Source organism: Equus przewalskii, chromosome 13 (genome assembly GCF_037783145.1).
Source record: "Equus przewalskii isolate Varuska chromosome 13, EquPr2, whole genome shotgun sequence".
NCBI lineage: Eukaryota > Metazoa > Chordata > Mammalia > Perissodactyla > Equidae > Equus > Equus przewalskii.
This window is the reverse complement of record NC_091843.1, coordinates 38144081-38171413: the sequence shown is the minus strand read 5'-3', so window position 1 is coordinate 38171413 and position 27333 is coordinate 38144081. Positions and strand designations below refer to the sequence as shown.

At 42.4% G+C, this 27333-nt stretch overlaps 1 protein-coding gene across 1 annotated transcript in view; it reads right to left on the bottom strand.

The window, feature by feature from the left end:
• Positions 1-27333, bottom strand: part of SPOCK1 (SPARC (osteonectin), cwcv and kazal like domains proteoglycan 1) — a 470120-nt gene that overhangs the window by 233403 nt on the left and 209384 nt on the right. The window contains exon 3 of the mRNA XM_008513818.2: positions 27122-27167. Coding sequence (XP_008512040.1) covers positions 27122-27167 — 46 coding nt within the window. The remainder of the gene's footprint in view (positions 1-27121; positions 27168-27333) is intronic.

The window sequence follows — 27333 nt, the reverse complement described above, 5'->3', positions numbered from 1 at the left end:
CTTTAGCATAAGTCCGTCAGAATCACCTGGAGGCCTTGTTAAACCAGATTGTTGGGACTCCTCTCTGAGCTTCTGCTTCAGATCTAGGTGGGACCTGAGAATGTGCATTTCTAATAAGTTCTCAGGTGAGGCAGATGCTGCTGGTCTGGGGACCAAACTTTGAGGTCACTGCTTAAAGAAATGTTCTTCTTACTTCCAGTTACCTATAACAACTCAAATTTATTTAAAAAACAATTTATCATGGAGGCTGAAAGTATAGATGCTGGGGTCAAGCAGATCTAGGTTGGAGGTGCAATTTTTCCCTTATTAGCTGTGTGATCTTGGGCAAGTCATGTTTCACCTCTTCAAAGTCAGTTTTCTGTAAGTTAAAAGCAATTCCTCACAGGGCAGGAAGGACTGAAATGAGCTAACATATATCAAGCCGACCTTTACACATTAAACTAATTAATTAGTTTAGCTAACTGATGATTATTCTTGTTAATTCTTATTAGTACTAATAAAACCCAAATAAATCATTTTCCATACTGTGCCTCTCCAAAGAGACAAACCTTATCTTCATTAAGAGTTTAAAAATTTGCATGCACATACATGAACCCACTCCTAAGCAATCCTTGAAACTACTTGTTCCTTTAAACTAAACATGCTTCCTAAAATCTTGTTCACAGTATGAACTCATTTAGAAAACCCTCCTTCACACACAAGTTTTTTTAAACAAAGTAAGTACAAAACCTCATAACTATTATACATAAAGGGAAACTCAAGACCTATCGTGTTCATGAACATCAATGCAAAAAAATCAGCCTATAGATTCAAAAAGCACAATAAAAGAACATTACATCATGACCAGATGGAATTTATACAAAGAATGTAAAGATTATTCAACCTTAGGAAATCCATTAAACTAGTTCATCATATTAATAGAGCCCAAGAGCAAAATCATGTAACCATCCCATAGACATTGTAAAAGTATTGGGCAAAATTCAACAACCATTCTTAATAATAACAACAATAAAAGTTACTCAATAAAACAGGAATAAATGTGTATTTCTCTGACATGATAAAATATATTTATCTCAACCCCAAAGCTAGGATCACGCTTAATAAGGCAACAGTAGAATACAAGCCAACAAGAATCAGGACCAAGACAAGGGAGCTTACTCTCACACTGCTATCATCACATCACGATATATCACCTCACCTCATCTGAGGGGGAACCAGGGAAGGCCGAAAGAAGAACGAAAATTGAAAAACAGTAGATAAAACTAGGACTATTTAAAGACAAGATGATCATATTCTTGGAAATCCCAAAAAAAATCAACTAAAAAAGTCTCACAAACCAAAAGACAATTGAGAAAGCTAGCAAGATACAAAATTAACTTGTGGATATCCATAGCATCCTTATATAAAAACCTCCACCAATGAGGACATCTACTCCAAGAAAAAATTCCATTTATTATAGCACACGTGAAATAAAATACAAAGGAACCGACTAAATAATAAATGCACACATCTATAAGAAGAAAACTTGAAAATCTTTCTAAAGGACGCAAAAGAAGACTTGCACATTTAGGAAGACATACGATGTTCCTAGACAGGAAAATAAACTCACAAAGATGTCAATTTTTGTTTAAGATGATTTATAAAAGTAAGGCTCTCCTAATGAAAACATTGTTTTTAGGTTGGGAATTACACAAATTTCTCCTTAAGTATATTTAGAAAAATAAATATATAAGACTATCAAGAAAAGAAATAACTCTGAAAAAGAAAAGTAATGAAGAAGGGCAGCCCTATCAGAGAGAACAACATATTTTAAAGCCTCGATATTAAAACAATGTGGTACTCATACTAGAATATGACTATCAAGACAAATAAATCAGAACACAAAGTGTGGAAATCAATCCAAATATAAATTCAGTATACAGTAAAGGTGGGCATCTCATATCAGTGGTGGAAAAAATGTATATTCGACCAGTGATGTAAGGACAACCAAATAGATTCTGAAGAAAAAACTTGCTTCCATATCTTACAGTATACACCAAAATAAATTCCACATGTGTAAAAACATGATGGGAGAAAAAAAATGAGAAAATTCCTTATTAACCAGTGGAAGAGGACTTTTGAGTCACGCCTAAAAATCCAGAAGCCACAAAAGTCAAGGCCAATAAAGACAAATACATAAAAATGAAACTCTAACTTGGCAATTTACCATAAGCAAAGTCAAAAGGCAAACAACTCCACTGGGAATCTCCCGTTTGCATTCAAATTATAGGCAAAGGACTAATCTCTCTGATATATAAAGAACTCCTGCAAATTAACAAGTGAAAGACCAAGGATCTACTAGAAAAATGGGCAAGGACTTGAATAGACATATCTACTGGCAAGGCTGTTTGGAAACCATTATTCTCAAATACGTACCATGGCGTAGGTGGGCAGCAGAATGGGAGGAGCAATTTGACAATAGTCATCAAAATTATAAATGCATATATCTTCTGATGCAGTAATTCGTCTTCTGGGAATTTCACACACTGATAAATTTGCATGTGTGAAATAGCATAGATACTGGGTTATTAATTGCAGCACTGCTTATGATAGGAAAATACTGGAAACAACTCAAATGTCCATCAGTTGGGGATAGGTTCAATAAATTATGGTACACTAGTACACTGGAATACCATAGAGCTACAGAAGGAAAAAGAGAGGACAATGATGTCTACATACAGATATGGAAAGATCGCCAAGATGCATTACTCCTTGCAAAAAGTAGGGTATATAACATTGCCTATGATATGCTATCTTTTATGTTAAAAAGGAAAAAGGAGAAAAAGAATACACACACACATGCTAACTAATAAATGCTTAAAAATATCTCTGGAAGGATACATAAGAACCTAATAATAGTGGTAACTGAGTGAGAAAATTGGGCACATGGAGACTTTTTACCGTATTCCTTCCTATTTATTTTCATTTCTGAACCATATGAACGTATCCCCTACTTTAAAACCATATTTAGAAAACAAAGACAATAAAAAGGAGTGTGATCATCTCTGTGGGATGGTTTTTTAGAAATCGTTACCCAAACAAGTCCCAGGAGGTGCCTCCTCCTACCTACAACGAAGCCCCCAACATCCCCTTGGCTCCCTCGAGCATGTGTTCCCTTTTTCACACAGCTAGCACCTGGGGAAAGCACATGGAGGTGTAGGATACCACACCATCACAGCTATTTTAAATCTCTCAAAAGTTACAATGAAACTCACCCAAATGTCAAACGCAGGCTAATGTTTCATATTTTAAATTCAGCACTAGAGCCTTTCTGTTTTCTGGTGTTTTCAGTCTCATTTTCCTAGGATCAAAGACATCATTAAGAAGGTGATTTTCCGAAATCAGTAGAAAAAAGGTTAGTGTCTAAAAGTGGACTGCCACATTCGCGTGTGGGTGCCAACCAGAACAGACTGGTTTGAAGTCTCTGAGATAATGCAAGACTTATTCATGGAGAAAACTCTTTATCTCCCTATGTTACCAAAAGACCCTAAACTAACCCTCCTAAGAATTGGTTCTATCCAAATCTACTATTTTTACAGGAATTCTACAGGAAAATGCCATAATTTAATGCACTGATGGTACTGCTGATTCAATTTTCTGCTTGCATAAATGTCGGCTAAGTCCCTTATTATGAATGAACACAGCTGGCCTCAGGTATGAGACCTCCACTTCTAATCACTGCAGCCACCAGAACTAACGATTCTGGAATGACTTGAAACTGATAAACTATCGGACCAGCCTCACTCCACATTGCTCTGTGCGCTTGCATCCACAGCACCGGCAAAGAGAGTCAGAATCTGTGGGCAATGAATAGCGACTGAAGGATTATCTAATGAGATAAAAGCAATGAGGATGAAACCATTTCTAATAAGGTGGCAACAGCACTCTCCAAACAGTGGCAGCAATCTCAGTAAATACACCAGAGAAGGGTGTTGCAGCTTGTGTTATTATTGATGAAAGATATAACTCTAATAAAAATTCAGTGAATATAAAAAGTGTCAGAGATGGTTTCATTTCATGTGTAATAAAGTAAGGCACATAAAAATAACATGTTGGCTATAAAGAGACTATATTGCGTTCAATACAGGTACGCAAAAGCACGAAGCGAGGGACTTCAAGAGACTGCTGGTGGCACATGGATCCGCAGAAAATGAACTCCCAAAGTTCAATGTGTACAAAATACAGATTTGAGCTGGGACCAGGAGAGAGCCCACTGGAAACACACTGCCTTTCAGGTAATTGCCAGCCTACAGCTTCCACTATGGAATTTACAAAATGAAGGACATCTGGAGGAAAGACACATAACAGAATTTGGGGGAAAAATGTTTTTTAGGTATTTAAAAGCAACCAGCATAAATTAGAACTGATTTCTAGGTGTCTTCCCAAAGCCATGGTGCCAAAATGGAAAAACTGACTTCTGAGAAGAACTAAAAAACGGGGTGAGCATCTTAAGTTTAAAATCAGAAGAACATCAAGTCTATGGGTCTCAATTTAGGAAAGTCCTGCCAGAAGAGCGTCTCACCTGACCCTGGTCATCAAGGTTTTGGTCTGCCCTCAGTGGAAGGCACTCAACCTCCAGAGGAAGGGAATTGGGGTGCTGAGCCTGCATTCGTGACTGCAAATGACCTCCCCGGGCAAGGATCCGTGTGACTGCTGGCACTTGGGCAGCCTTGTTGTCACCAGATACTCCGTCATGCCAGCATCTGTCACTTTGGCCTAGTGCCCTCCAACACAAGAACTAAAGATCAAACCCCCTAAGGGCAGGGAAGTCAGATACTTTCAAGCAAGGACCTTTGACAAATTATTATTTTTATATATATATATATATATATATATTTATTTATATATTTATATATATTTTTAGATTGGCACCTGAGCTAAAAACTGTTGCCAATCTTTTCTTTTTTTCTTTTTTTTTTCCTGCTTTTTCTCCCCAAATCCCCCCAGTACACAATTGTATATTTTAGTTGTGGGTCCCTCTAGTTGTGGTATGTGGGACGCTGCCTCAGCGTGGCCCAATGAGCAGTGCCATGTCCATGCCCAAGATCCAAACCAGCAAAACCCTGGGCCGCCAAAGCCAAGCACATGAACTCAACCACTCAGCCGCCGTGCCCGCTCAGACAAATCATTTTTTAAACACTAATTTTACAACTTACCAACAACCAGGGCAAAGTTTACCTGCATCTAATAGAAAATAGCTCACAAAAATGGATAGGAATTTTAAAGACATGATTTTAAACTCTAAGTAACACAAAATAATTCTCCAACAATTTAAATAAAAAGATAACCACTCTCTCTCCACCTCAAAAACAGTTGAGGAGATATTAGTGAGGATGACCACTTTTCCCACTGGAACTAGGAAAGAAGCATTATTGGCATTAAGCTGCCAGGTGAGAGCTAACATAATTAATTGTAAACACATCATGTTTCATTAGGATTCTCCTTGATGCTAGTATTAAAAAAAAATCAATGATCTTTGCAACTTAATAGCCCATCTGAAAAGCAATTTTAGAAAAATAATTGGTTTCAGAAATGGGAAAAAACACATGGACATAAGTATATCTTTCCAGAGCTTTACAAGGCCATTCCCAGGACTCACACAACATTTATATGAAATAATTATACCTCAAATCATTATTATTCCAATTGTTGGTTCTGATCAATAGTTAAGGACGTAAGCAGAAGAGGGAATTAATTACACACTCAATATTGCTCCGTAAAAATGAAAGCAAAATTGAGGGCAATACAAGCATCAAGAACTTGCGGGAGAGAGAAATGCACAAGTTCAGTCTGGAAGTGCCCAGGCTCAGGCTTTGGAAAGGATTGAGAGCATAGTCACAGTGACATCAGCAACCTCCAGGGATCTGTGGTCAGATGGCCCAATCACGAATTCTCAGAAGCATGAATTCTCTCACAGCTGCATTTGTAAAAATTCTCTTCTAAAGAGCTTTAACTATCCTGAGATATTCTTCAAGAACAGAATCCATGATCAAGAAGAGGAAAAAAAAATTCTGAAAAAGAAAAGTAAGGAGGAAGAGCAGTCCGAAGGCTGACGAGGCACTAACCTGGTCAAGGAAGAGGCCACGGAGGGACGGGGAACACAGTAGGTGGAGGCTAGAAACAAAGCACCAACAGGAGGCCAGGGGGCTGAGTATGGGAAGGGTGGGCAGGTGCTGGCAGGGGAAGCTGGGGGTGCGTGGCATGCAGCAAGCTCCGTTCTGGCATGGAGACCTGGAGGAGCTCCTGGAGGGTGGCACACACAGCTCAGTTAGACATGCCCTCAGTTCAGGTGCCACTAGTCACGTAGAAATTTCGGTTCTGCTCTGGTTAGGACCCACACCAGCCTGTGGTTGTGTAATTAATGCAAGTTGCATATTTTCTTTGCCTTCTCCCTTCTGCTTGGTGATCCATAACAATCCATGTTGCAGAGCACATAATAGATAGACCTCTTCTGGACCACAGCTTCACAACCAGTCATCACCACAGAAGTCCACAAGGCACTTTTTAAAAAAAGAAATGGTTCTTGACTAGAAAAAAAGGCCTTGTATTAACTCTTCTTGTCTATTTTCCTACACATAAATTGGTTAAGAATTAGCTAGCAAGTAAACTTTTAACATACTAAAAATAAAATCCACTATTCTTTTGGTTTCATTCCTAGGCGAGGAAATATAGAGAAGTGTAAGTTTTCTGAGCCCTCGTCACTCTTTTTTTTTTTTTTAAAGATTGGCACCTAGGCTAACAACTGTTGCCAATCTTTTTTTCTTTTTTCTGCTTTATTTCCCAAACCACCCGCCCCAGTACATAGTTGTTGCCGCCTCAACGTGGCCTGACGAGCGGTGCCATGTCCGCTCCCAGGATCTGAACCCTGGGCCACCGCAGCAGAGCGTGTGAACTTAACCACTCGGCCATGGAGCCGGCCCCTCCAATCTTTTTTTTTTTCCTTGTCACCCTTAAAAACCTACAGCATCTTAATCTGTAAACCCTACTACCCTGATAATATAAAGTCTTAAATTGTCCTTTAATTATTTTATATGTATTTGTCCAATTCATTCATTCATTCATTCACTCACTCATTCAACATTTGCTGAGCACCCCTCTGTGCTAGGCTACAGGAATAAGTGACACACTATCCTGTCCTTGTAACTCACAGTCTAATAGAAAAGCCTATTTCCATAATAATCTGTGAAGCAGAAGGCGGAAGCAACATCTACTACTGTCAACTTGCTCTTAACTACGGATTAACGGATCTCTGTCATGAAGTACAGGATACTTACAAAATTTTGAGACAACTAATGATAGAAAACAGGATGCTTGGGGGGCAAGAATGGGAGTTTTAGAGTCAGCACTGGGCCTACCACTTACTGCTCTGTGACTCTGGGCCTCTCTAAACTTTAGTTTCCTCATCTGAACAGGGAGATGAGAAAAGTTCTAGTCTTCTAAGGTCATCATACACATTCAAGGAGATAATTCATTTAAAGGGCTTAGTACTGAATCTGGAACAGAGTCAGTACACAAAACCAGTAGACATCAATTGACGTATGAGCTATTAACAATCTTACCTTAGGCTTTGAGAAAAATTCATAGAGATCGACTAGAGCTTTCTCAACCACTGTTGCTTCCCCATCAGAGAATCCTGGTCAGGCAGGCCCAGAGCACATTTCTTGTGTTCTTAAAGAAAAGGTGACTGTTCTTTAAACAGAAGTCAAAGATTGTGATGAGATCTGGAGTCCCAAACCTCACTGTCACCATGTACTAATTCTCTGGCAACTCTTTTGAAGATGAAACGACCTATTTCCTGACCAAACAAAAACCAGATAACTGGAAACATGACAGGAGGGAGTCAGGTTTCCCGCCAGCAACGCTGTTCTTTGTAGACATTCTCGGCTCAGGCAAATAAAACTTGTTTGAAATTTCATATAACAGAAACATTAATGCATCACAAACGCACATCTCCTTTGATGCAGGGACTTCCCATCAGGAACTTATCCTACAGAAATACTTACAGAAGCATGACAGATTTACTTACAGCAATAGTCAATGAGCCATTTTTGGTAATAACTAAAAAATTGGAAATAAATCCAAAAACAGGAACATGGTTAAATAAATAATGGTACTTCAGGAGTACATACACAGTAGACTACTACGCATCCACTAAAAATAATGTATTAATAGATGAACTGATAAGGAGAGCGCTCTAAGATGTGTTATATAAAAAAGTATTCAGATACAAATGAATATGCATACACACGTTGCTGTAGTCACATGGTCAACTTCCAGAAGGATGCAGAAAAAGCTGTTACAGTGGTTATCTGTGGAAAGAAGAACTATGGAATAAAAGGGAACAAGCGAGTGAAGAACTTTATTTTTCTTTGTACATACTTTGAAGTGAATTTTTTATACCATGTGCATGTTTCTTTCACTCCAAAAGAAAAACTTTACATTTCCAAACTGTCAGTTTAAAAGCCAAAATGCCTCCTCAAATTATAATTAACATTGAGCTAAGAAGAAACAAGTTCAGAAGACATTAAAATTAGACCTTCCTTGAAAAATTTGACAAACTTCATGATTAAGGCAAATAGTACTTTGAGGACAAGTTTTTTTAGTGTTTTGAGATTAAACAAGTTGACAATCAGCTACCTCTCCTTATTATACACACCACAGTATAGTGGAGATTAAAACCTGGTTGTGGAGACACACCTGGATTCAAACCTCGACTTCAAGTGACTCTAAACCAGGGATCAAAACCTATGGCCCAGGGACCAAATTCAGGGCCAAATCTGGCATGTTACTGTTTTTGGTACGACGCTGAGCTAAGAATAACTTTTATATATTAAAATGGTTGAAGAACTAAAACTAATCTTATTTCATGACATGTGAAATTTCTATGAAATTCACATGTCAGTGTCTATAAATAGCTTTATTGGAACACAGCCATGCCCACTTATTTGCATATTGTCTATGGATGTTTTCACACTATGAGGCAGAACTGAATTATAGCAAAAGAGATCATATGGAGCCCCAAACCTAGAATATTTACTGTCTGACCCTTTACAGAACAAGTTCGCTGGCCCCTGCCTTATACAACTGACTTGACCGAGCCTCATTTTTGTACCTGTAAAACAGGTACAGTAATAGCCCCAGTTTCACAGGGCAGCTGTGAAGACCGAATGTAATAACATGTAAATAGCACTTAGCATTGTTTTTTTAATATTGTTTTCCACATCTTTATTTATTTATTTTTTTTGAGAAAGATTAGCCCTGAGCTAACATCTGTGCCCATCTTCCTCCATTTAGCATGTGGGACGCCTGCCACAGCATGGCTTCATAAGCAGTATGTAGGCCCACGCCCAGGATCCAAACCTGAGAACCCTGGGCCACCAAAGCATACTGCACGAACTTAACCACTGTGCCAGCAGACTGGCCCTTGTTTTTCACATTTCAAATTGAAATTAGTATTTTTTTTTTCCTACAACAAGCGGCACGTCGGTTTGATTAGTTTGCGTTTGGGGGGTGTTTTTAGTGGTGCATAGGCTAATATTGTATCTTTCAACAATGGTGTCTGAGATTAGATGAAAGAAGGCTAAGCCCGTCACATGTTAGTCACCTAACACCTTGGTCTATCATCATGATTACTGCCACCCTCAGTGATAAGTCTCCACACTCTAATCTACACAGACTGTGATCGCCTATCCCTTGTAATGAAGACCCTCCTGTCTCAGAACCGTCTTCCCGGGTCATTTGCATGGTCCATTCGCAGATGCTGGGTCAGTTTCATGGCACAGCCTTCCTGGCTGCTCCCTCAGCCACATCCTCCCCTTTTCCAGCCAACAAGAGCTGCCTGCTCCCACGTGCAAAGCCTTGGAAGCTGAATCTTCCAGAGAGGCCCACAGGAAGACACATGGAGTGGCCTCAACATTCAGGAATAGGCTGCATTACTCTACAGGGACAGAAGGAGAACCAAAGCAGCCTCAAAGGCTCATCATGAGAGAGTGACAGTGACATTCACCAGTCCATGAGGAGCAAAGCAAATGCAGGCCCCTGGCTTGGTGGTTTGGGTGTTGCTGTACAAATCACACTCACCTACATTAGCCCACTGATTATTCCAGCAACTCTGCAAGTTTGGTACCATCATCCTCATTCTACAATGAAACTGAGGCCCAGAGAAGTCATGTGACACATCCAAGGTCCCAGCTAATGAAATGGCAACACCAGAAAACAAAGTTCCATCTTCCTCCCTTTTCCCCAGTGGTTCTTAAACTTGAGAGTGCATCAGTATCACCCAGTAGACTGTTTCCAGGTGACACAGATTGGTGGGCTGCCTACTCAAAGTCTCCCATTCAGTAGGTCTGAGGTGAGGCTAGAGAATTTGCATCTCTAACAAGTTCTTAAGAAATGCCATGCTGCTGATCTGAGGGCCACACTTTGAGAACCACTCAACTACTGAGTCACTGACAAAATAAAGCCCTCACCCCCTCATCATCTTTCCCCCTTCTACTCCCTGAACCAATCTCACCCAAGCCCACCCACACAAGGAGAATATTTTCCTGTCTGTTTGCCTCTGTCTTTAGGAAAAAAAACACTCTTTTCTTCTCATTGCTGTCTTAGGGCTGACTATAAGACCAGGAGCCAGCGGCCTGTGGTCCAGTTTTGACTGGCCAGTAATTAACTGGACAGTTTTGGCAAATGATTTCCCCTCTATGGCCTCAGTTTCCCCTCTGTGAAGTGAGAAGGCCAAATGAGAGGATTCTCAAGAGCCCTCCCGGCAGAACAACAAAGCCGACGCTGATTCTGGCGGGGCAGCCTCCCCGCCCTGGGTGCTCACTGTGTCTCCATGCAGCTCCTAGAGGGGTCCTCTCCATAACGAATAAACTTCCAGAGACTGACTGGAGGAGACCTGATGACACAGGCACCGGCAGAAGCCTGCCCCTGATCGACTTTAGGAAGCCTGCATGACACCTGGTTTCAGGGAGCAAACAAGCGTGGAAATCATTAAAGCAGATGATGGGGAAATCCAGGCATCATCATCCTCCCTCAGGTTGTGCTAGGGCTCACGGAGGCTCCTGCCCTCCTTGGGACCTTCTCTCTCTCCTGCTGATCACTGACTTCCCTAAAAGCCCAATTAGCTCTGTCTCTCTGTTTCTGTCTCTCTTTAAAAAGCCTTGGTTGGGGATAAGGCTGATACATCATTTAACTTTTGCTGTTTCCACTGGGCACTGAAATTATGTGGCCTTGGAGCAGGCTCTGTGCCCAGCGCCCATTCAGCCAGTGTTGGGCATCCCACAGCCATGCGGCTGATGCTCCTGTGGGGCCGAGCTGAGCACCAGGCTCACCAGAGTCTTGTCAGGGCTGGCCACCACTCTAGAGCAGGGTTCCTCAGCCTCAGTACCGCTGATATATTGGGCTGGACGACCGTGGGGAGCATCCCGTGCAGTGCAGGATGTTTGCAGCATCCCTGCCCTCAACTTACTAGAAGCCAGTGGCACCCTCCCCGTAGTTGTGAAAACCAAAACTGTCTACAGACATTGCCAATGCCCCCTGGGGGACAAAACCTCTCCAGTTAAAACTACTGCTCTAGACACATAAAGGGTGTCAGAATAGAGCCCAGGCTTCAGAGCCAGATGGGCTGGGGTTCAAACCCCCCTCAGCCCACCACACCACCTAGGGCAAGGCCTTCTCTTTCTTTTACTTTTTACTGTATTTACAAAGAGAGGCTCACAGTAAATTTTTTAAATTATAATACATAAAATATTACAAAATAACAAGTACAATTCCTGGGGGCAGCCCCATGGTGTAGTGGGTAAAGTTCAGTGTGCTCCACTTTGGCAGCCCAGGTTCACAGGTTTGGATGCCAGGCACGGACCTACACACCACTCGTCAGCCATGCTGCGTCAGTGACCCGCACGCAAAATAGAGGAAGACTGGCACAGATGTCAGCCCAGGGACAATCTTCCTCAAGCAAAAAAAAAAGGAAAACTGGCAACAGATGTTAGCTCAGGGCAAATCTTCCTTGGGAAACAAATAAATACAGAAATGAAAAGGTAAAATTCTTCACACTCCTTCCAGGTCATCCCTCAGAAATAAATGGTTACAATTTGGTATTGATTCAGGTATTTTGTGTGCAACCACAAGCATTTCTCAGACATACACATATATAAATGCTTTGTTTTACATAAGTAGAATCACATTAGAGATATTGTTTTGCTTTTTATACTGATTTCACGGATACTTCCAGATGACTATGTGTGAATTTCCTGAACCCCTTTAAAAGCTGCTGAGCATCCTACTCTCAAGATCTGAACCGTTTTCCATGGGAGCAACCATGTTTTCCTTATAGAGATGTCAGTATTAACAAAGATTATGTGAGCATACACACATTTTTTTAAAAGAGGAATAGACAGCACTGGCATACTGGTGCTCAGTAAATGTAATTATTATTTTTCCCAACAACTATTAACTCAGCACTTACTTTGTGTCCAGTCCTACCCTGGGCCCTGGAGATACAGAAGTACACAAGACACACATAAGCCTGCTCCCAAGGAGATCATGGGAAACAAAGAGTAAATAATTCTGAAAAATTATTAAGTTACAACTGCGTAATGAGGAAAAGCACAGACTGTGAGGAGAGAGTGACCTGATCTAGTCTAAGGTCAATGAGAGAAGTGACATACAAACTGAGACCTCAAGGATAAGTTGGAGAGGCCACATGTAGGGGGTCAGTAATACACGAAGCAGAGAGAACAGAACGTGCAAAGGCCCCAGTGCAAGCCTTCTGGGAATTATAACGATATTACAGTAAACTCCTAAAGAGACAAACAGCTAAGAGATGAAATAACTGTAATTCGCTCCCTTAATTACAATTCTCCTATCTCCCTCCATACTATCTAAAGTTATACTCCAGATAACTTTCCATTTTGCATGTTGAAAGAATCAAAGTCATATGGAAAGCATAGTTCTAAGAAAAATGGAAAACATACAGAGCAAAGAAGAAAAATGTGAATAATAAGAGTCATGAACACAGCAGCCACCAAGAATATTCTATAGCAAAGCTCCTGTAGCATGATTAACCTGACAGCTGGTATTACCATTTCTGACCGACACCCACCCCGGTGATCAGATGGTTCAGCCTAAATGTCCTTCAAGGCCGAGTGGTCCTTCCCTTTTCTTTTCCAAGGCAGACCAGCTCAGCATAGACCAGATGTAAACACTAGGCACATACTTTCCAAACACATAACAATCTCTCTTTATCTGAGAGTTGCAGAGTCTCCTCTTGGTGTCTGACATAGCATGATCTAAACATCTAGAGTCATTATTTGATATGCTAACAAAACCACATTTAATCCTGCATGCGCTTCCGATTTCTCCCACAACACAAGCTAAATCAGATGATAGGAATTCATAAAAGCACACCCTTTGGGGCTGTGGCAGGGGATCCACAGACGTGGCTCCAGCCTTTGAAGCTGGACAACAGCACAGGGCAGGCACTGGCCCTCCCTTGAGGGCAGAGACCAGCCTAATCTATTCCTCCAGGCCCTCAGTGGCGTCTCTGTGAAGATGATGGCTTCCCAAGTCCTTCTTTATTCACTCCCCCTTACTCAAGCATCTGAACGCAAGGCAAAAACATTTTTTTTTCCATAGATGATACCAATCTCTCTACATGAGTCTCACACTATATTTGGAAATCGACGCCTGGATCTGCAGCTCCAACAAGAGAAAGTACGGCACCAGGGCCGTTTTTGCCCCTGCCATTCCCGCCGAAGACCACAGAATCCATTCAGAGGAATAAGTGAGTTTCAAGCACCTGGAACTGAAGCCCTAAACTGACTGGACATTATTTTCCTTTACTAGGGGCACCCAGTAATCCAGCCATTTTTCTTTCTCAGTCCCTTGTATTTGCAACGAATGAGGCTTCAACTGTATACGATCAACCCCATTTACTTATTAGGAATTCAGGCGCAGCTACACAAACATAACTTCGGTAAACTGACTCTACTTCAGATGCACCAATTAGGCAGGTTGTTTGAGGAAATCCTATGGGGAATAATTTCTATTATAAAATAAATTATCACCTCTCAACAGACCTGCCTTATCACAGAACTACATAAACTCAAAGTCAGAAGCAACGCACCCCCGTCCCCATGGAAAGTTTGATTCCTTCAACGGCAAACCAGCCACGTGGCTGCCCAGTCATAGGTGGCACATCCCAGCAATGGTGACTCATCCCCGCAAGGCAGCCTACCCCGTCCCCACACAGCCTGGGCTGTGAAAAGGCTGTACTTGAATGAAGCCAAAATCTATCACTTTGCAACTCCCACCCACTGCTTCCAGGGTTGTCGATCAGAGCCCAACAGAAGAAACTCTCTCTGCACAAGCAACCCAACCGATATCTGAGTACAGCTAGTACTTCTGAAGGAGTCCCAAATTCCACGAACGACGCTGGCTTATGTGGAGGCTGGCCCACACCGCTCAGTGTTTTATCAGCCCATCTCTACTTTTAAAATGGTACAGACAGCACTTGAAACCGTTTCTGGATGAAGAAATCTGTGCCTTGCTACAATAACAGAATGACGAACGTTCTCCCCTAACTTGACAGTATAATTTTTGTCATCACAAACTGGGAATTTCTCCTCCTGCCTGATCACTGACAGGAAGGACGACTCAGGATCGACGGCCCCAAAACTGGAAGTCATAATTATTAGCAGTTGCCTGCCAACACTTACACAGCTCACACCCCCAGATGATATTTTTCCCTAAGGGTATATATTTTTATTTTTTTAAATTATTTATCTTAGCAGGGTTGCTGAGAAAAGACATGGCTTAAAATTAAGCATTCTATGAGTTTCTACTGAGTTTTTAATGAGTACTTTGTAACACTTGCTGACAAGATCCAGAATGAAACTCCTGTATCTACTTGCTGGGGTGATGTGCCCAAATTCTTCTACTATGGAGACCCTTTTTCACTGCCAGACAACATTTGTGAACTGCACCCCCTTCACCCCTCCAAAGGTAGCCATCATGCTAACAGTTCTGTTGGAGGCTGAGAGTTCCATAACAAAATCTAATATGAGTTTGGTAATATCTTTAAATAAAATACGAATTTATTGAGCATATCAGCATCGGCACACATTTGAGAAGTGGGGGTATAAATATACACGTGTGTGTGCAAGGGAAGCATTTCGCACCCATGTGAAGGCCAAATGACATCGTGAAGCTCCCATGTGACACCTCTGTCACGCTCTGGGGTTCCGGTGGTGCGTAAGGCAGAACGCTGATGCTCACAATCACCCATCTGCCTGTGGGTCGGAACTGACCTATGGACTCAGCATGGAGGAAGATGACTATGCATTCAGGTATCAAAGGGCTCGTTTGGATTCTGAATGTCTGACTGAGGACACTGGCTCTACCCGCCACTTGGCTGATGAGAGGAGATCCATTTGCTTCTGCTCATTGGCAGCACAGATCATCTGAACTCCTTGTTCCTGCCAGGAAAAGCCCAGAACTCTCTGTTCCAATGCTAATCAGTTACCAGAAACAAAACAATCAGAGTATTCCCTGATAGAGACACAGGCCCTCCATGCTTCCCGATGTTGTCAATTTTATCTGTGTATCGAGCCAGACCTTTAGAAGACTGTGTACTCTGTATTATTCTGGCTTATCACTGAACTAACTTATAGAATTGCGTCTGGCACTAAGCCATTGGTGTACACTGAGAGAACGCAGAGAAAGCAATCGGAAAAACTCACTGTGGTACTTACTGTCAGACACTGTCAAGAACGTGGTCCACCCTGACAACTCTCTCCTAGAGAACTCACTGGAGGAAGGCATCTCTGGTCTTAGTACCAAGAACATCACCTATTTCTCCTGAACAGCTGCCTTATTTTCCTCTCATGGGCACAGAAGGCTGTTTTTTTCCTCCCTTCTTCTGGTTGTTAGGAAGTCCTAGGGGCAGTTCTAGAAGTGCACAGAATTTTCTTGTGCATGCATTTTGAGTGCTACCCTTGCTGCAGCTTTACTTATATTTTTTCCTTACATCCAAAGGTTGTCATCTATTCATTTTATCACCTGATATATATTCCTGAAAGTTACATTTTAGAGAATGGGATAGAGAAAATAAATTTTTTTAAAAAAAAAAACAGAAATATCAGGCTATCAGGCATTTGGTTACAAATCTGAGGAAAGTTGAATGACATGTCAGATGAGTCCCTGTGGGAAACAGCCTTCATGGAGCTGAAGTGAACGTAGCGAGAAAACATGTGCATCGATCTCCTCGCCTTACAGTTCTAGGGAAGGAGGGGCGGTGAGGGCTCGAGGGTGACACAAACCCTGGGGCAAACCCAGGGCTAGAATGTGACATTGGCTCCAGTGGGCTCAGAAAGACAATCTTGCATCCAATTGGGGTCTTCCCCTCCGGCAGCAAGTGCCTCTGACATTTTCCACCTTCTCTATCCCTTCCTACCGTTCTCTTTTGGCTAAAGAGCAGGAGCAGCACAGAGCCACCTGCATGCATGGCACCCATCTCCTGCCGATGGCTCCTGGGGGCCAGGCTGCCACTGCCCATGGCACGGCCCAAACCTCCCAGAGCATGAAACTGAGTGCCTCTGGGATCAAACAGGCTCCACTTTTGCTCTTTGGGAAGTGGTATGTTTCCAAATGCCCCCAGGCACCTTCTTTTGTGTGAGTGTGAGTGTGCTTGCACACGTGGGTGAGGGCAGGGAGCGTGTTTCCCTCTTCTCAAGATTAAAACAATCCATCTAAAGGTGGCGCAGGAGGCCACAGAGAAACAGCAGTAATAACCCAGCACTCTGCCTGGGGCTCAGTTCACATTCGGGCTCCCATGCTCAGTACCTGTGGCCTCAGGCCTCATGGTGTCTGAGCGCAGCCTGGGCAGAGATGACTCCCACTCAGGCTGTGTGTCCCCAGCTCCACTGGGCATGGCCTCCACCCTTGGGCCACCCTCCTGCTCCAGATCAGAGGGACCCCAAGGACTCACAGGCAAAAGACAAGGTCTGACAGGAGGCCCCAGCTTCCAGCTAGGAGAGAACCACAGACAAGAAGTCCAAAGATGCATTTACCCTCTCAATTTTGTTTTGTTTTTTAAATAGTTGATTTATTTGCCAACACTGAAGAATTAGGAGGTTTCACACATACAACAATGTCTTCATTTCCCGCTCCTTTTGAGAAATCAGAAGTCCTGGTGATGCTGGGCTCCCAGGCCCTAATGACATCCTCAGCTACAGCTGGGTCATGGTCACTCTCTGGAGGTGGAGCAGGTGCTGGCTTGTCACAGACCCCACCCTTCCCTATGTTCCTGCACCGTTTGCGATCCCTGCTCCAGGGCTATTTCAAGGTGCCCATCAGAACTCTTTTGAAAAACAAATGAGTCAAGAGTAAACAGCCTACTAAAGTAATGACTTACATTCTTCTCATTTCTCTTAATAACGTATTTTTAAAAGAAGCATCCTGGGCCGGCCCTGTGGCCGAGTGGTTAAGTTCGCACACTCCACTTCAGTGGCCCAGGGTTTTGCCGGTTCGGATCCCAGCCTCAGACCAAGCACTGCTCATCAAGCCAAGCTGGGGTGGCATCTCACATAGCACAACCCAGAGGCACACACAACCAGAACGTACAACTATGTACTGGGGAGCATTGGGGAGAAGGAGGAAGAAAAAAAAAAAGAAGAAGATTGGCAACAGAAGTTAGCTCAGGTGGGCCAATCTTTAAAAAATTTTAAAAAATAAAAGCAGCATCCTATCAAACTTCACTTCTATAGCAACTGAATGCTCAGCTATCAGAAAACATTTTTTCCCATCAGAAGCTGCGCCTCCAGCTGCCCTCCAGATATTCACCCATCCTCAGACAGGCTCCCAGCTGTCTTCCTTGAGGATCCTTTTCCGAACCCTCACCCAGGAAGGGCTGACCGTCCCCTCCCAAGCCCCCAGTGTGGAGGTTCTGTGACGCCGCCTCAAGCACACCCTCTGGGTTACTTTACTTCACGTGTCTCTTTCTCAGCTACACAGACCAAAGTGCCATGAGGAAAGCCTCTGTCACATTCCTCTACACAGTACCTGCGAGGAACCAACTCAGCACCTGCCAGCTGATCAGTAAGTACTTGATCGAACAATTCACTGATTAGTTAGCTCATATCCTGGATGGGCTAAGTGGACATATCAAAAATCTCTACGATCCTTCCAGATCTGAGAATCCAGAATAAAACATTTGTGCTCTGTCTTTTACTAAAGGCTTACTGCCTTTATTATGGTCATTATAATCAGACTGAAATCAGGTACTACATCAGGAGTCTTACAGACCCTTCATGTCATAGGTATAATCAATGTCAATTTATATTTTACAGATGAGGAAACTGAGGTTCAGAGAAGTTAAGCACTTGCCTAGGTACACACAGCTACTAAAGGGAAGAGCTGAGAATCAAACCTAATCTTTGCGACTACAAAGCCCAGGGGGTTTCCAATATAGCTCATTGCCTCTCGTTATACACGGTTATTGGGGCAGAATGAACATTTGATGGGCCTCCAGGAATGAATTGCTAATAACACAACTGAAGACCTCAACAACAGAAAACTCTCCATCTCGGGCATAAGAGCTGTGGGTGATTCTGGCCGAGTTTCTCTAAGCGGGCTTCTCCCTCTTGTGAAAATGCTCTAATCCACTCTATGGGCTCAAATGAGGAAAATTTAAACAGCATTATTGATTGATTTTAAAATTCAGCTGACATTTTTTTCCCTATTGAGAATTTCCCCAAACCAAGACTGTTTCATTAGGACTCAAGCAATACAATACAATTAATTCAGGAGCCGTTGTTCTAGCCAGTGGAATAGCAGGAAAGCTTTTTTTTTTCCTTTTTATAAAACTAACACTACAATTTACGAGTTTGGGGGAAGGTAATAAACATGTCTTTAAAATGGATTTGTTCATGCTGAAAGAACCGCTTAAATACAGTAATGGAAGCCGCAGTGCGCCATCATTGCAAGGTGAATTTTATTACCCTTCATGATTCCCTATTATGCCATCCAAAGGGTGGAATGCAACCCAGAATGGCTTTTGCTTCTTGCTTCTGGAGTCACAGGGCACTGGAAGCTCCTCAAGAAGTCAGGGGGAAGCTGGAATATAACAGTGACATAGCCATCGGCACTCCATGAGGAAATGGAGCCTACACAGTCATACCTGACAGAGCCAAGCTGGGAAGAAGCTGAGCTTTACTGAGCACGTGCCACACACCAGCTCCCGGCCCTTTGCAAATATGATCTCACTCAGTCTTACAAATGCCCTATAAGACAGGTACTGTGTCAAAATGTGTCTTTCTTGCTTGATTATTTTTAAGAACAAAAGATTCTGAAAGAAACTTTGACCTTCCCTCTAACACTCTCAACAAAGTTCTATTTACCAAACATTTGCTTTTCCATCTCCATGTGAATTGCCTTCCTCCTCTCTGAAGTACCAAACCACTACCCACAACATCCTCCTTTGTAGCTGAAGATGGTATTTAAGATGAGAGCCTCCACCATCTTGGCAAGCTGCTCAGTTTTCCTGAGTGTCTCCCATGTATATATGTTATAAAGCCTTGTTTGATTTCCTCTTATCCTGCCTCATGTGAATTTAATGCATGGCCCAGCCAGAAGGACCCAGATGGGTAGAGGATATGTCTCCTCCCCTACAGTACCATTAGCCCCACTTTACAGATGAGAAACTGAAGTGTAGATAAAATTACTCAAATGTCTGCAGCAAGTTCATGGGAGAGCCAAGATCTGAACTGGATCCCTTTAAACTCTGCTCCCTCCTACACACTTTGTAGTGCCCACAGGACTGTGTGAGAAGAGAAAGTACCTCTTACTTTGGCTTTTTTTGGTTTTTATTCTGAGTCTCCCTCCCCATTCTTGATGGTGAAAAGGCTCATTTAATTCTATTGGCTTTATTGAAGTTATATTCACATCGCATTGGTTAAACTGTAACCTTTGAAAGAAGAGCATCAGGCTTCAAATTTTTCATTTTTCCTTCCTTTATGAGGAAAACAAATACAGACTCTATACTGCCCGGCACCGTGATGGCTTAACCACCATTGACAGAAAGGACCTCAGGAACCGTCCAGTCCACACCTTTTAGTTCAGAGATGGGCAAACTAAAGTCAAGAAAGGCCACATGACTTGCCTGAAGTTGCACATTTTGACAGTGGCAGAGTCATGACCCACCTTAGCACCCCTCTCGGGATGTCACACTCTCGAGGCCAAGTGGCTTGATAGAAGAATCAGTGTGTGTTAGAATTGGTGTGAAAAGGCAGCCCCAACAGCAAAACAAACAGAGACGACACCAATGTCTGCCAATGGAGAAATGTGTGGATAAATTACAGCATATTAGTATAATAGAATGTTACAATATAAAGGAATTAACTGTATCTACAACCATCAAAACAAAAACCCTCAAAAACAATTTTCAGTGAAATAAACAGGATAGAGAAAGATATGTTTATTTCTATTGCACAACATTTAATGTAACTGTGTTTGCAGACATGCACAGATGACATAAAAGGGTATGAACATGGACAGAAACGAATGTTAATGATATGGTCACCTTTAGGGAAAAGAAAATGCAAAAAGGACTAAGAAGGGCCACCATGGGATTTCAATTTTATATCTGATGTGTTATTTCTTTAAAATAAGCAAACAGGCAAAGGCAGCTAGAAATAAGACAAACCTTTCAACTTCATCCAACTTCAAAGTGAATAAGCTGAGTTAAAGCAGGAGCACACCAATATTTGAAGTAACAGTTTTCTGTTTCTTCCCTGGCAGAACTGACATGGAACATTTAAAAATCAATACTCAAAAAAATGTTTTAAATAGTTACTATTTTATTGGCATAATCAAGAAACAGAAGAAGAGATGGCAGTGGGGAGAGAGGCTAATGTGGCTGGAGACGGTGGGAATGTCTCGGGTGGGGAATGGGTTAACACAAAAAGAAGAATTGTTGCCGGGGCGAAAGCATAGTCCTTAAATTAGGTAGCAAAGGCTGAAGCCAGCCATACCAAACATGAGAGAAGCAGAAGAAAATTATTAAGATGCTTCCCACAAATCAGGCCAGCTGCCTCTCAAAATCAGCAGCTCAAGGGATCAGATAAAGTGAACAGATCCTTAAACACTGAAAAATATTCAAGACTACATGCATGCAAATCAGAGGCTCTTTTTGGGGTGAGGTTAAATTCCACATCAAGAGGAAAGCTATGGGGACTTAAGATTTCTATGAATTCTATCATGTAAAATTTCAGATTAATCTAGAGGAAAAAAAATCCCCTTCTAAAGGACAATTTTAGAAATATGCAATCTTGCCTTCCCCCAGGGGTCTTTTAAAACTTTGACAAAACACGGATGCCGCAAATAATCCACAGAGCTCTGGTTCCAGAAACGCAGCTGGAACACGGGAAGAACTCTCTCCTTTTGAGTTTAGGAATTTTCATCTCAAAACGGTTCAGGGCTTTGGTCAGGATTTGAGCTCATCAGCTCTTGGTATAATAGATTGGAAGTCAAAGGGCAGGTTTTCCTTCTTCTCTTCTATTCAAGTGAACAGCACGAGTGAAAGGAGCCAGGCTTTCTGAGCTTTATTTGTATCTGGAGATCAATTTCTACAAGTTGCTATTCTGCTCTGAAGATCACCAGCATCATCTGAGATTTGGTCACGCCAGGCTGCTCTGGAAGAACGATTAGTATTCATTCCAGAAGCAAAACATTATCCTCAAAACCAATGGCTATACACCTTACCTAAAACATTTATTTATTCCACATTTAAGGAACCCACTTGTCTCAAAAAAGTTCCGTGATAAATCTCCCTTCAGCCATTTCTCCTAAAATAGTTTTCATCAGGTAGAACATCATACCCAAATAAGTCAGTGGGTTCTTTCTTGAGTGGACCAGGGCTACGTACAGAATATAATGTGTGCCATCACTTTAGGACATTTCAGCTAATCAGAGTTTTATATTAAAGTGATAGGTTGGTTACATACATAAATTACCTTCCCAACCCCCCCCCCCCATGCACCAAAAACCCTTCTATTCAGCAAAAGCATTGTGAATAAGATTCAATTCTCTTTTTCAAAAATAACTGGTTGAGAAGCTTTGAAACAACTTGTTAGAATTCATCTTGCTGCTTCTTCATTCGCTACTTTGTGAATTCCCAAAGCAACACCTTTTATTTATTTTTTTTACCACAGTTTTGTGGTTCACTAAATTCTCTCTTTCTTTGCCCTCCAGGCCCTTTGGATAACCTTCTTCATCAGCATCCCACTTATGGAACAGCACCTTCATTATCGCACTGAGGGTGATTGCTCTCAACACAGGCTGGTGGTGCCCTGCTCTGCACACACAGCACAGGCTGAGCGAGGCCAAGTTGTAGCAAAAAATGTCACCTCAACTGAAACTGACCTATGTAACCTGCATGAACACTTGACGTCTTACGAGTTTCCCAGACCAAGCCCCTCGCTTCCCCACCCCCACCAGTACTGGCTCTTGCTCCTGCCCCCAGTCACCCCTGGTACTTACACACATTCCATGCCTGTGTAAGACCGTGGATGGATGGCTTATGATTGATAACCAAGAGTGTCCCACAGAGAGGCCATCTTTAGTGTGGTCCCTATTATCCAGGACAGTAGGTTTAAACATTGAGCGCTTGATAACTATTTAAGGGAATGAACGAATGAATGAAAGAACAAATAAACACACTGGGAGCCTCAACCTCTTCAGCCCCCATAATGAGGATCTGGGGTGCACCACTACAATGACCCACCTCGTGTGAGACAGGCCACAACCGATTTAGTCCCAGGAGCTCCAGAGCATTACAACTCTGAAGAAGGGAACAAAAGAAAGAAAGAAAATCTGAGTGGGAAGGGAGGGAAGCAACAGGAAGAGGCAGCTATCTAGGAAGAGGAGGGAATGAAAAAGATCAATTGCTTGCTAAAACAGCACTTATCAAGCGCTTGCTATACGCCAGACATCTCATCTCATTTAATCCTCTCAATGCTTTTATTGTTGCCATTTGCACATGGGAAGGTTTAGAATCAGAGAAGTTCAGCAACTTGGCCAGAATCACATAGCTAGTAACTGGCAGAGTCAAGTTCCAAACTTGGAGAATCAGACTCCAAACCCCAAGACCCCACACTGCACTTACCAAAGCATATCCCACAGAATACACTACTTTCTCTGGATACCTGATAAATGTGGAGTGAAAAAATCAAAATAAAAACATGTGGTCAAAGGCAAATCTGGAAAATGGTAGGTTAAATGGACTTCTTTACTAGGAGACTTCTCAGAGCTTTTCAATTGCTAATGAGCCTTGTCAATCTCCAAGAGATGAACAACAGAGTATATGTGTGTCCCAAAGTTACTTGACCAGGATATTTTCTTGGGGAAGCATCTTGCTGGACCAGATCCCACTTTCAGAAGCATTAACCTTGCGTCTGCTCAACACCCACTCTGTGCTCCCAGGTTTGCCAGGGGCCAGTTGAGGGAAGGGGCTGAAAGGGCAAAGCGATAGAGACCCCCAACACTCTGAAACCACCCCCGAGCCTGCGGCCTCAGCCAGCCTCATGCTGAGTCCACTCAAGGGCCTCCTCTCCTCCCCCCACACAGGACAGCAATCCACTTGCCTTTGCCCATCGCCCTCTCAAACTGTGCGGCCGGCCCGACTCTTTCTGCAGGGCGTCTGCCTTTGCAGACTTCACAAAGGAAATCTCTCACCTGAGTTTATAATTGTTCCCTTCAATTCTGAACTCCTGTCTGTCCCTTCTGTGAGGAGATTTGGCACTAAATCATTACAATCAAAAATATATATACTACTTTATCCAAATCTCAGACAGGATTCTTAGAAAAGCCTGAAGTTGATGGCTATTATACTCCGCTGACATAAGCATTAATGATTCGCTTAAAGATAACAAGTTAAAGGCATTTTCAGTCTCGGAAGGAGACCACCAGGTGAGGTACTTTCTCCTAACTGCCTTGGAGTCAATTACATGATGATAAGTGCTCGCTCTCTGAAGCCCTGTTGTTCAGAGTTCAGTAAATATCCTTATGCCGGGAGAGCAATTACAGGTAGTCAACTACTTCTTGAATACTGCGAATCTCCTAACTATTCACCAACACCTAAGACAACTAGGAGCTACATGGGCATTTCGGAGATGAAGCTACAGAGCTGAATGGTAAGTCTGACCGTCTGTGAGCGCCAAATCCCAGGGCTCCCACATTATGAACAAGGCAATGGAGAAGTGACCCAAGAGTCCTATAGGAGGGTCATCATTTAGCAGGTATGTCTTGCGTTCCTAGTCACAGCCATTGAGTCATCAAACCTAACGCCCCTGAAATACTGCCCTCATCATGTCACTCTTCTGCTTGAAAACTTTCTATGGCTCCTCATTGCCAAGAAAACAAAGTTCAAACTTCGCGGATTGGTATGGAATGTCCTTCAAAAGCTGCCTCAAATCCACTTTTCTGGCTATACTCTACCAGAATTCTCCACGCGGCCTTCCTTCCCCTCTTCTCCCCTTAGACTAAGCCCACTGTGCGCCCACCTCCATCATGAAGCCCTTTTACCTCCACCTCACCCATACTTGTCATCTGAAACTCTGGAATGCTTTTCAACAAGTTCCATTTCTACAAACTGCAAGTTTCCCCAACCAAAAAACCACTTTAACCATGTGTGATTCTTTTCCAGCTTAGGAGGGGAAATGACTTCTCTCTGCAGCTGACAAGTTCCACTGGAGTTCAGCAATTCTCCTATTTTCTGGAAGATGAAATGCTCTACATCTTCCATGCCTGTGGCTTATATTTCACCAAGTGGTGTCAGCGCTGATATAGTAACCTCCCATTTTTATTGAGCAGCACAAAGGTAATTGATGACATCTACTGGGGCTGATATTTTAAGTGAAGGCTATTCTCAGCCTTGCCTGCTCTCCCCATGGCTCTGTATATAAATAGCCAACAGCAGCTCCACCTGAGATACAAAGTAGGGTTTCTCAGCTAGGGTCCTCAATTATACCCCATAAAGTCCTGAGGTTTTCTGGGACAATTTACAAGCAGATCCAGTTTTCATGCCTGCAGAACCAGAAAGAGACAGCCAAAGAGGGACTCTGCTGGGTACAGTTGCCATCATTCCCAGGAGAGAAAAAATCTCTGTTTGGACTTTCTAGTTAAGCAGATTTAAATACCATGGTTGTCTTGGTGTTCAAAGTTTCCGTGTCAACCCCCATATCCAGGGAAGCTATCGTTTATATCCCCAAATGGCAAATGATGCCCACTTCATGTATTACCTTTTCCACTGTGTATTAGTAAAAATAAAAATGTCTTCCCTTGGTAGAGTTTTCACATTTGTTTGCAAGCCTTGGGGAAGAGTAAATTTGGCAATTATTTATGCAACATTTGATTCTTATGGTACAAGAACCTATTTCTGGTTCAGTTCCCTGACACTATGAGTTGCGGTACCTCTGTAAGCAAAAGCCTGGTAGGGATGTTCTCAGTAGGCCTCCTGCATCAGGCACACAGAGAATGTGTTGCTCTACATCTAAGTATGCTTCTGAAATGATGTTATATCCTTTCAAAATAAATTTGTAGAAATTTTGACCATTTTTGATGGAAATTTGCTAAGTTAAATTACAAATGCCTTTATATGCTTTAATGTGATTTACTACGGTGATGCAGTCATTGCTAAAGGAGTGAGGCCCTTGGAGCCTGCTGAGATAAGTACAGCCTAGACAGATCCTCCAAAGGAAAGCCTGCCCTGGCAGCCACCCCCTCCCCACGACACTTGCACACACACTAAGTCCCCCACCTGCAGACTCGGTGCTTCTCCATATATGCCAGCATCGCAGCCGTTAACACAACCCACTGCAGCTGTTGAGGGAGTCATCTCCCCTCTCCCTACTCTGAGCTCCTCCAGGGCGGGCACCACAGCTTTTTCTGCTTTATCCCCAGTAACTGGCTTGGTGCTTGTGCACAGTGGACGTTCAATAAATGTTTGAGAATGAATAATTGAATGCATGTATGAATGAATGAAATGTTGCACTACTTGAAGGCATAAGCTAAATGCATATGTGGAAACTTTAATATCGACTTTGCATATAAGAAAACCAGAGTCCAGAGAGAGAGTGACACATTAATGTGACAAAGAGGGCAGACAGGAGCACCTTCTACCATGTTACATGTCAATGCCTTCCTTGATTTCTTTGTGTCAAGTTGACCATCATGATCACGTCAAATACTCAAGCTACAGAACTGAAGCCCATTCTTAGAAATGTGAACCTTTGAGACATGATAGGTAATATTTTTCCTCCAAGTTTCAGCACTAATTGCATATATGCACTTGAACTACAATCTACCATCATTTTCAGCATCAGGGTCTGAGCCAGCCACAGCCACGCATGGAACAATAGGAACAGGGATGTGATTCACGGCAGGTCCTCTCTGTGCCTTAAATAACTCACAGGAGGACACTGGTGCTGATTTACATTGGCCATCAGGAGACTGGCTTTACGCTTGCTGGTGTGAGTGGAAAGAGCCCTCTGAGGACCAGGCTTCAACCCAAGCAGTCAGTTAGCCAACTCTGAATCAAGTTTCTATTTAGAAATCATGAAGAAGTTATTTAACAAATGAAGTATCAATGCCCTTGAAAGCCTCCTGAGATTAACCTGTTTCTAGAAAGAAAGATTTATTTTTATAGCTCATGTGAATTGAGCAGCATCTCCAGGCATAGTCTGTTCCATGAATGAAGTTACTGGATTCAGCCCCACAATTCACCAGGTTAGTGTGATGACCACTTTATTTTGGTTTTTTTGTTTTGTTTTGCTTTTTAACAAAACCAATTAATGACTGTACTCATCAATTCAATAAAAAATTTTTTTAAATCTGTCTCAGACATAATCTCAGACAAATAACCAATTTGATAAAATAATTTCTATCACCCCAGTCAATTCAGTCCACAAAGTCAATAAAATAAGACAGCTAGCTGGCCTTTGTGGGAAGGGTAACTCAGCATGCAAGGAAGGGAAAATGAGACAGCATTTCCCATGGAATATACAGCAAGGAATATTGCATCCTTTACCTTGGTCAAAGGGCTTGTTGGGATTCCAGTTTCTGAAATAATCATCCTATATAAGGAAAAAATAGAAAACAAAGGTCAGACTTCAGGAAGCTTCTCACATAACTGCATAAAAACCTGCCTTTCCCCCACCTCCCAAAACACAAAGGAAAACTCTAATGGCTTAGAAATCTTTCCCCAAACAGGCATTAACGTGCGATCAAAAATGTCAATTT